At 38.3% G+C, this 11,171-nt stretch overlaps 1 protein-coding gene across 1 annotated transcript in view; it reads right to left on the reverse strand.

Moving 5' to 3' along the window:
• gpsm1b (G protein signaling modulator 1b) overlaps positions 1 to 4,324 on the reverse strand; it is a 92,095-nt gene extending 87,771 nt beyond the window's left edge. The window contains exon 1 of the mRNA XM_061876420.1: positions 4,213 to 4,324. Coding sequence (XP_061732404.1) covers positions 4,213 to 4,235 — 23 coding nt within the window. The 5' untranslated portion in view covers positions 4,236 to 4,324. The remainder of the gene's footprint in view (positions 1 to 4,212) is intronic.
• Positions 4,325 to 11,171: the final 6,847 nt, after the last annotated feature.

Raw genomic sequence — 11,171 nt, forward strand, 5'->3', positions numbered from 1 at the left:
CGTATCAAAGTGCATTATTTATTTTTCTGTTTGAGGTATTTGCTGTAAAAAGTTCGGACATACACAACTAATGTTTGTCAAAACTACCGTTGGGGGGAAAAAGGTCATTAAGAAAACAAAGCCAGTAATAGTCTGGGACTATTGCACACACTGTACTTCTGACCTACTTAAATCTATACTACTGTACGCTCTCCTCCGGGGATGGAAAAACAAAGGGGCCAGAGAGGCTGAAACCGCGACTCACGCCAAATGACCGGACCGGGCAAGGCCAGGCGGCAGTTAACATTGTGTGTGTGCGTGTTTGTATCTGTGTCTGTGTGTGTGTGTGTTGGACGGCCGGCAAAAAGTGTCGGTTGCTGCGAGGTCCACGCGGGAAAGCAGTTGGGCAGTTTCGCCAGCTGCTGGGGGAGCGAGGCACGGCCGGGTCGGTCAGTGAAACCTCGCCAGATGGAGCCTTTTTCCAAACAATGAGCATAGGGAGGACAACTTTATCTACAGTAGATCAGGACGGCTTTTGCCTTCTCTTGTTTATGTTCAGCCCCGAAAAAAGAAATACGAAAAGAACATATCAGATTGGCGTTGGAATAAACGCTGTCTTTTTTCAGCCATGTGGATGCTATTGTGTGGTTTACAGCCCAGAGTTGCCCTATACAGCCTCGCACACTTGCTTGTCTGCTCGATGTGCAACAGGCCGAGGTGTCCTGGGACTACTTTGCTTGGGAGTAACCAAGCCAGGCTAATGAGGCGTGTGATTGGTCCCCTCCCTCCCGGACAAGGCCCGTCTTTTGGGGGGACATGATTGATCATGACAGGAGCACAATGGCGGCCTGGTGTCAGGAGGGTGGCATGGGTGCGCCGCGGCACACCCGCCTGCAACACTCGCTTGTCGCCTCTCTGCTCAGCTGTGCTTAAGCAGTTTTGTAACACACACACACACGCACGCACTCATGCACACACACACACACACACACACACCCACACAGAGAGAGAGAGAGACAGAGCAGTCATCTGCACATATGCATGCACATAATAACATGCAGTACACTGTTATCATTATAAAAGAATCAACAAAATAAGCATTTTGTGCACATATTGTATTTTATTGGTTTAAATGTATATTTATTTCTAATGTAGTTATGTTTAAACTCCAATCATTATGCAGTGCATTTACACACCACTGCAAACTACAACCATACAAAATAAGTATGTTTTTACCTTTTACACAAAGCTTTACTATCCTAATTTTTTTTTTGTTAGTATGTACTCATTTTTATTTATTGTTTTTCCAAATATTGTTGTTAATATATACTGTGTTTTTTTTACAAATATTGACAAATGTGTACTGCATTTACACACATCTGTGGTTTATATATATATATATATATATATATATATATATATATATATATATATATATATTCATTTTTATTTATCTAATATTTTGGTGTTGTTATTTAACTTCCATTAAGACGCAGTGCAATTATACACCGATGCAAACTACAACATAACTTTTGTTAACAAATATTGATTTAAGTATATTTGTCACCAAATGTACACACTGTACTTTTTTAAAAAATGTTATGAATGTTTTATGTATTATTTGGTATTCGTATATTAAATTGTTTAGCTTCCATTAAGTTTCAGTGCAGTTGTACAGCTGTAAACGACAACATAACTTTTTTTCTACTAATATTGACTAAAAACAAACATTTTCACCTATTCTACACACTGTACCTTTTTTCAATTTGTATTATTTTTTATTGTATTATTTTGTATTTTTACAATCCATTTTTTAGCTTCCGGCAAGATGCGGTGCAGTTGTACACCATTGCAAACTAAAACATTACTTTTCTTCTCCAATATTGAATAAACTTTTTTATTTTTCAATTTTATGATTTATTATTTAACTCCCATTAAGATGCAGTGCAGTTGTACATCACTGCAAACAACCTTTTCATCTATTGTACCCCCTTGAAAAAATGTTTTATTCTTAAGTTGTACAAATTTAGATTTTATTATATTGTATTTTGATATTATTATCATTATTATTATTATTTAACTTTCATTAAGATGTTTTGAAGATGTACATCACTGCAAATCACAACTTTTTTTAAAATAAATGTTGACTAAATGAGAAAAATCTTTTTTTATAGTTTGTACACAGTGTACTATTTGTATTATTGTTTTGTATTTAGTATTTTACTTTTTTTTAGCTTCTATTAAGTAGATTAAAATCACTGCACATGACAACATAGCTTTTTTTATTATTACAAATAGTGACTTAAGTATTTTTCACCTATTTTACACACTACATGTTTTTTATTTAATTAAATTAAGTTGGTTCGTATTCATTATTATTTAATAATTTTATATTTAATTATTTAGCTCCTATGCAGTGCAGTTGTAAACTACTGCAAACAACCGTTTTCACTTATTGAACACAAGTTGTAGATTTTTTTGTGTTTGTGAATTTGTACACATTTTTATTTTATTATTTGGTATATTCATTTTAATTATTTACCTTCCATTAAATTGCATTGACGTTGTACACCAGTGCGAATAACAACATATTTAATTTTTTTTACAAATGTTAACTAAATAAGCACATTTTTTACCTATTGTACACACTTTGTGCATTTTTTTTACTAAAATGTATTCATTTTCTGTTATTATTTTAGAATGTTATATTCAATTCACTAGCTTCTATTAAGATGCATTGAAGAAACCACAAAATAACCTTTTTTAAACTATTTTTTTAAAAGTTGCAATATATTGTTGTTTATTTAAATAATTTTATAGTTACATAATCAATTATTTTGCTCCTGTTAAGATACCACCATTGCAAACAACAACCACATTAATAAAAATATTATATTCTGACAGTGTCAATCAAAACTGAACATTATTATCAGGATGTTTCATAGACTGTGCAAGAAAAAAAATCTGCCAGTGTTTTTGTTTATGCATGCAAGATGACAAAAAAGGTAAGCCTTTGCTCATGTTAATCCCTCACTGGAGATCATTTTCTATTAGGAATCTACAGGGTTGATGATTTCTGTTAAAACTTCTTCAATTGTAACATTTTTGTCAGTTCTTTTTGAAGCCATCCTTACGGAAAAAAAAGGTCAAATATCAAGTGGCTCTCAAAAGCGTGCAAATAGAAGAAAAAAAGAATCTGAGTGGAGGACCATTGAACATGGATTGCTGCTGCTTTCTCAAGTAGGACCTCAGGTGTGTGATATTTTGACCAATTTAGCGCAATGATGCTTGAGGATAGAAGAATCTGTCCTTTTGTTGTTGTTTTTTTGCATAATATTCATGCATGTTGTACGTTGCTGTTGTTGAGTTGTGTTCTAAGCTCCTTTGACACTGTGGCAGCCTTTAGCCTCCTAGTTACTGTGTGCCTTCCTTTGCAGATTTACAAAGCGTTAATCTGCACAGAGATGTAAACTGATTTATTGACCAGAGATTAGATGCCCACAAAAACACAACACAAATCATTTGAAAACAAACTTGTGTTGTGTGCCTTTTTTACAGGAGAGGCGACGGAAAGTAGAGGATTTCTTTTTATTTGCTGAGGCTTATTTGGCCCCCGAGTGGACTTAATGAAGGCGATAGCTCTAATTGGCCGCTGCAGGCTGAGTAAAATTGAATCAAAGCTGTATGTATATGCTAAGGCTAGTGCTGTTCTAATTGGCACATTGTCAATGGAGATAACTGCATGGCACACAGCCAAAAAAAGCGGTCATCTGTGTGGCGCATGTGCACTATTGAACTGGCCTTCTGCAGCAAAGCTTTAGAAACGATTGTTGACGTTCTTGAAATATTCATACTATATACAAGCTTTACCTTTCAAAAACATGACATTTGAAATGAAAATATACACAGCGGAACCTCAAAAAGGGCACTTCATTCATACTTCGAAACGCATTTTTTTCCATTTGTAAGTAAGGGGAATTTAAATGATCTGTTCCAGGGTCAAACTGCGAAGAGAGAAGATCCCTACACAGATTTGTCCCGATCAAGCAAGACTAAAAAGAAGCTGACCACTATATGAATCAACTTTAGAATTGAAAGGAGGCCTGTTACACACATGAACTGTCATGCAAGTGTAAAAAGCAGCTAATCACCATAGGATACAAGACAACAAATTTAAATTAAAGGACTCACCCATGTTCCATTTCACATCTACATAAAAGAAAAACTACTTACCCTGGGATGATGTGTGTCTTCATATTAGCACTGAACACGGCTGACTTTGCGCTGATCCATACTGGACTGAGTGGCCAGGACAGGAATGTGTAAAATCCCTGCAGGTGTTCTTCTATGGTGGTATCACACATACAAAGAAAAGTCAAAGAAAAAGCAAAATACACACTTATTGCAAAGACTGTACTCAAGTTAGCAGACTTAAGGCAGTGTATTATTTAAAGCACAAAGCGGTGCAAAAGTTTAGACCAGGGCTATTTAACTGGCGGCCGGGGGGCCAGGGAATGACATCATACCAGCCCCCAGGTTCAGTTCAACACTTGGGAGTCAAACATTATGCAGCAAATTCTTAAAAATACTACAGTGCTACTTCTGTTTTGAGGAACTTGGACCTCGTTCAACACATTGTCAGATCCTTGCATTGACATTTTAACATTGCTAGCAAAGAACAGTGGGCTCCAAACTACTGATTTACATAACTGAGGCGTTCCTTAAGGCACCCTTTTATGTCCTCACCTTTTTTAGCAGTTACACATTTTTTTAATTTAGCCTGTTTATTTTAGATGCAGTCAGTAGTCATTAGTTCAGCTTATTTATTTAGTTATACCAGTGAGGGTTTCCCCTAAATGTAATTGGTACTGGCGCTTCACCACGGCAAAATAAATGCCGCCATACCTTAAAAAAAATGTGTTTTTTTATTTGATAACAAATTTAAATAATACAGTGAATTAATGGATATATATATATATATATATATATATATATATGTATATACATATATATATATATATATACACACACACAGTGGGGCAAAAAAGTATTTAGTCAGCCACCGATTGTGCAATTTCTCCCACTTAAAATGATGGCAGAGGTCTGTCATTTTCATCATAGGTACACTTCAACTGTGAGAGACAGAATGTGAAAAAAAAATCCAGGAATTCACATTATAGGAATTTTAAAGAATTTATTTGTAAATTATGGTGGAAAACAAGTATTTGGTCAACCATTCAAAGCTCTCACTGATGGAAGGAGGTTTTGGCTCAAAATCTCACGATACATGGCCCCATTCATTCTTTCCTTAACACCGATCAATTGTCCTGTCCCCTTAGTAGAAAAAAAGCCCCAAAGCATGATGTTTTCCACCCCCATGCTTCACAGTAGGTTTGGTGTTCTTGGAATGCAACTCAGTATTCTTCTTCCTCCAAACACGACGAGTTGAGTTTATACCAAAATGGATACATGGATGATACAGCAGAGGATTGGGAGAATGTCATGTGGTCAGATTAAACCAAAATAGAACTTTTTGGTATGAACTCAACAGGTTGTGTTTGGAGGAAGAAGAATACTGAGTTGCAAGACACACAGAGCGGATGCCGCATGGTTGCAATGTGGACGTACTTTAATATATCCAAGATATGCCTACGGACAGCGATCTACAAAATATGCCATGTGTAAATATTAAGAGAACAGCGGCATTCAATCAAGGAGAGCAAGTGAGCAGACGATCGGTGTCAGCGGTAATGCCAAGGTGGCGCAGCCGCACTGTGGCTCTGGCAACTTTCTTCTCATTCATTGTGGTAGCGTCACAGTGCATTAAAAAGTGTTGATGTTGAGCATCCATTGCCTTTCATGGGGGAGCCCAGAGTGGGTTGTTCCACTGCGGCGAAATTTGACATTCATTGGATAAATGCTCGGCTTTCTCCTACCCACATATGCCGAACATCTCTGAAGGTGAATGATAAGTGGGCTCGGCCTCGCTGGCCTGGACACTGGGCTTCCGCATGATGATTGGACAATCTGTTTGAAGCTGAATCCCTTTCTGTTTGACAGCATAATGAGCAAATCAGCGTTCTTGAAATATAAACCATTGCCAGAGCATTTTTCAACTTTCGTTCCATTGTTCGGTGTTGATATGGAGTATTTTATAATCCTTGAAATCAGTGTTCCCCAACCATCGGTCCGGGAACCAGTACTGGTCCGTGACACATTTGCTACCGGGCCGCAGAGAAACATTAAATAATTTATAAACAACTGTATTTTCTCCGACTTAACTTTCGCCTGTCCCACTGAACACACCAATAAGCTTGTATAGAGTAGTACAATAAAACTCCTCATAGGAAGTTGCCGTTTCTTATAATCAATGTTTACTTATACAGCCCTAAATCACGAGTGTCTCAAAGGGCTGCAGAAGCCACAACAACATCCTCGGCTCAGACACCACATCAGGGCAAGAAAAAACTCAACCCAATGGGATAACAATGAGAAACCTTGGAGGGGAACGCTGCCCCTGGGCGACCGGTGCAATGGACGTCGAGTGGATCTTGTTAATAGTGTTAGAGTCCAGCCCATAGTGGATCTAAAATAATAGTTAGAGTCCAGTCCATAGTGGAGCCAGCAGGAGATCATCTTGAGCGGAGACAGGTCAGCAGCGCAGAGACGTCCCCAACTGATGCACAGATGAGTGGTCCACCCCGGGTCCCGACGTTGGACAGCTAGCGCTTCATCTGTGGTCACCGAATCTGCCACCTCAGAAAAGAGACGGCAGATTAACCGGTCTTAAAAGGGGGTCTATTTAAAGGCGAGAATATATAAAGTAGTTTTAAGATGGGACTTAAAGGCTTTTACTTATGTAGCATCAGGGGGTGATCAAGGGTGATGGGTCAAATGCAGAGAATAATTTCGCCACACCTAGTGTGTGTGTGTGACAATCATTGGTATTTTAACTTTTTAACTGTTACCGGGGGGCCTTCCAGAGTACTGGAGACTAAATAGAAAACGCTCTAGTGAAGTGAAGTGAATTATATTTATATAGCGCTTTTTCTCTAGTGACTCAAAGCGCTTTACATAGTGAAACCCAATATCTCATTTTTACATTTAAACCAGCGTGGGTGGCACTGGGAGCAGGTGGGTAAAGTGGCTTGCCCAAGGACACAACAGCAGTGACTAGGATGGCGGAAGCGGGGATCGAACCTGCAACCCTCAAGTTGCTGGCACAGCCGCTCTACCAACCGAGCTATACTCTATAGCCCGCAGACTTTTTTGGGCTTTGAGAATCACTAATAAGCCAGAGTTCTTTGAGCGCAGATTTCGTGCCAGGACATATGGTAGAATATAATCAGCAAGATAGGACGGAGGTAGACCATGTAGTATTTTATACGTAAGTAGTAAAACCATGTCAAAAATCATGTCACAAATTATTTTGTGACATGATACAAAGCACATTAATGAACATATAAAATATAAATGTCACAGATTGTAGCAAACGGCTAATTTCCATCTGCATAAGTGGAAAGCCATTCCCTGGAAATAATGCTTACATTAAACCGGTCCATGGTGCAAAAAGGTTGGGGACCACTGCTTTAAATGATCAAAATCTAGCATATTTAAATACTGTATATGTTATTGTATATTGTATTTGTGTTGATGTACCTGAAAATGAGCTTCCACTACTTGAAAGATCTGTTGCCGCTATTGGTCTCCAATAAATTCCGAAAAATATGCTAGGTTTGTTGCTCGTTGTTTTTTTTTAAATGTCACTGAAAGGATTGGAGAAGTCTTTAGAAACTTTAAAAATCCTCAACAATAAGCAGCAACAATTAAAAAAAAGAGCATAACAATATAAGAAAAAATATGCGTTAAAACTAATAACACAGATTTATTTTTAAATATATGAAAAACATATCTTTAGCCTTTTTAAAGAAAACATATATGCATCATTTCCGATCATTCAAATTGTTTGATGCCATCATATTTGCCACGCCCGGAGCCACACACCCACCGCCACAAAAAATCTGGGGGGGAACCCTGCTGGTAATGTTCCATTTTAGGTCTTCTCATTTCATCATTTGGGCTATTCAACTGGTGGATCACGAGTTCAGTTCAAGAAAACCTTGAGAGACTCATGTTTTTGCAGCAGATTTTTAAAAACACTAGAGTTCTGTCATAAAGAGGATCTTTGAAAGAAAGGTTCTTAAAAACAGCAGAGCAGAGTGCTCTTTAACAAAATAAATAGAGTAACAGCAAATGTCTACTGGAGATGACACTGGTTCTCCGGATTCTACAAAATAAGACAGTGAAGGGAGAAGTCCGGCCCCCTGGTCTTTAGTTTTCTGTTAATATGGCCTTACAACAATTTAGTTGGAACATCCCTATAGTTTAGACACACTTTCTCATTCAATTGCCTGAGAAAGGAGGTGACAGCTAGTGATGAGTAAATGACGCCTCGGTGAGTGCATGGCACACTCACTAGCTGTATTGACACTGCACTGATACTGTGTCGGCATTTCATAATGGTAATATGCAATCTACTAGATTAAACCTACACTACAATTCACCTTCAAATAAAATGAACTGTTAGCAAATATAATTGTTAGGTTGGTTTTTTTAAGAAATAGCTGCGCCAGAACGGAATATGAAAAGTGCAACTCTGATCAATGAGGAAAATAAAGAACATTTAACCGAAGAAGCGTTTTCTGATTAAAAAAATGTAACGCTTCACTGTCGAACGATACAGCAGCTGTATCAGTCACGTATGGTCACATATATCGGTCGATGCTATAGTAGTATCGCTTGACCCATCGCAATTGACTGCATTTCTTTAGCGGCTCTTATCAACAAATAATGTATTTTTTGTGTATGTTTTTTATTTTACACTCACTGACATCAATGCAAGGACTTGTTTCTGCATTAGTGATTGAAGTGATCACATATGGTTTCTTCATTTGATTAAAAGATTTAATTTGAAAACAATGGACTACAAGCCTTTTATCAAGCCCCGTGAACACATTTGTTGAGATGCACATTAAAGCAGGGTGGGGGTCTATCTTTAAGCAAACAAGGGGGAGGTACCACTGCATCATCATGATAACAATGTCCTGATGCATGCATGAATGCACACTATTGTGAGGCCCTGAAAAACAAACACATGCAGCTGCAGCATATATATATGTACACATGTATTGTATGAAGTAAGCATGCATGCATGGGGGCATCGGTCACCTGTGTGTGTGGTAGGGCTGTACGGTATACTGGTATTTGCATAGCACTGCGATACTAATGAATTATATCCAGTACTATACCACCTCTGAAAAGTACCGGTCCGCCACCCTCACCCGGTGTCAAAATGTAAACAATCGCCATTGGTGGATCTTTACCTAACATATATCAATCAATCAATGTTTACTTATATAGCCCTAAATCACTAGTGTCTCAAAGGGCTGCACAAACCACTACGACATCCTCGGTAGGCCCACATAAGGGCAAGGAAAACTCACACCCAGTGGGACATCGGTGACAATAATGACCCAGTGGGACGTCGGTGACAATGATGACTATGAGAACCTTGGAGAGGAGGAAAGCAATGGATGTCGAGCGGGTCTAACATGATACTGTGAAAGTTCAATCCATAATGGATCCAACACAGTCGCGAGAGTCCAGTCCAAAGCGGATCCAACACAGCATCGAGAGTCCCGTTCACAGCGGAGCCAGCAGGAAACCATCCCAAACGGAGGCGGATCAGCAGCGCAGAGATGTCCCCAGCCGATACACAGGCAAGCAGTACATGGCCACTGGATCGGACCGGACTGTAATGATACCAAGCACAGTGACGTATCTAGTCGATACTATGTTTACGTCGATATGGTTTGACCTCACAACGTCTTCTTTCATTTAAAAAAAAATGTATATTATGTTTATAAACTCGGGAAATGTGCTGCTAGACACATGAGGACTTTGAATATGACCAATGTATGACCAAGTGATGACTTGGTATCGGATTGATACCCAAATTTGTGGTATCATCCAAACCTAACGTAAAGTATCAAACCACAGAAGAATAAGAGATTATTACATTTTAACATAAGTGTAGATAGAACATGTTAAAAGAGAAAGTAAGCAGATATTAACAGTAAATGAACAAGTATAATAATAATAAATTTTCCACTAATTTTCCTTAATAATTTTGACAAAATAATAGGATAAATAAATGACACAATATGTTACTGCACACGGGTTTCACGGTGGTAGAAGGGTTTGTGCATCTGCCTCACAATACAAAGGTCCTGAGTAGTCAGGGTTCAATCCCGGACTCGGGATCTTTCTGTGTGGAGTTTGCATGTTCTTCCCGTGACTGCTTGGGTTCCCTCCGGGTACTCCGGCTTCCTCCCACCTCCAAAGACATGCACCTGGGGATAGGTTGATTGGCAACACTAAATGGGCCCTAGTGTGTGAATGTGAGTGTGAATGTTGTCTGTCTGTCTATCTGTGTTGGCCCTGCGATGAGGTGGCGACTTGTCCAGGGTGTACGACGCTTTCCGCCCGATTGTAGCTGAGATAGGCACCAGCGCCCCCCGCAACCCCAAAGGGAATAAGCGGTAGAAAATGGATGGATGGATGGATGGATGGATGTTACTGCACACGTCAGCAGCTAAATTAGGAGCCTTTGCTTGCTTACTTAGTATACAATAATCCAATTCTTTAAACATTTTTAAAAGGCGTTTAAGCTAAATTTATTGCGACGTTATGCTTAGTACTTTTAACACACCCCTCATGGTTGAGGAATTCACATTAGTCGCATAATTTTGGTCTTGACCTCTGTATGTATGTTGAGATTATCGCAGATTTTCAAGATGCAACCTTTTATATCAAATTTGAATAATAGGATATTCAGATGGATTTGGTGGATTTTTAAAGATTTCTTTTTTTTCATTTATAAATGAAATGGTAAATGGATATTTGGTGAGTAGATTTTGAAATCTAATGTATTGCATTGTAGTTTGTATGATGATGTATATCTTAACTGTGGGTTTCTGCCCATAAACTGTGTGCTTCTATAGGGATGACCTTTTTGGAGAACTGACTCTGATATTAACAAAAGAAACAATAATGAAATACAAAACTATGTATGTCTCCAAATAAATAGATAAATATTACTACTAAAAGACAAGTTGTCTTGTATGTTCACT

The sequence above is a fragment of the Nerophis ophidion genome, linkage group LG17, assembly GCF_033978795.1.
Source record: "Nerophis ophidion isolate RoL-2023_Sa linkage group LG17, RoL_Noph_v1.0, whole genome shotgun sequence".
NCBI classification, from domain to species: Eukaryota; Metazoa; Chordata; class Actinopteri; order Syngnathiformes; family Syngnathidae; genus Nerophis; species Nerophis ophidion.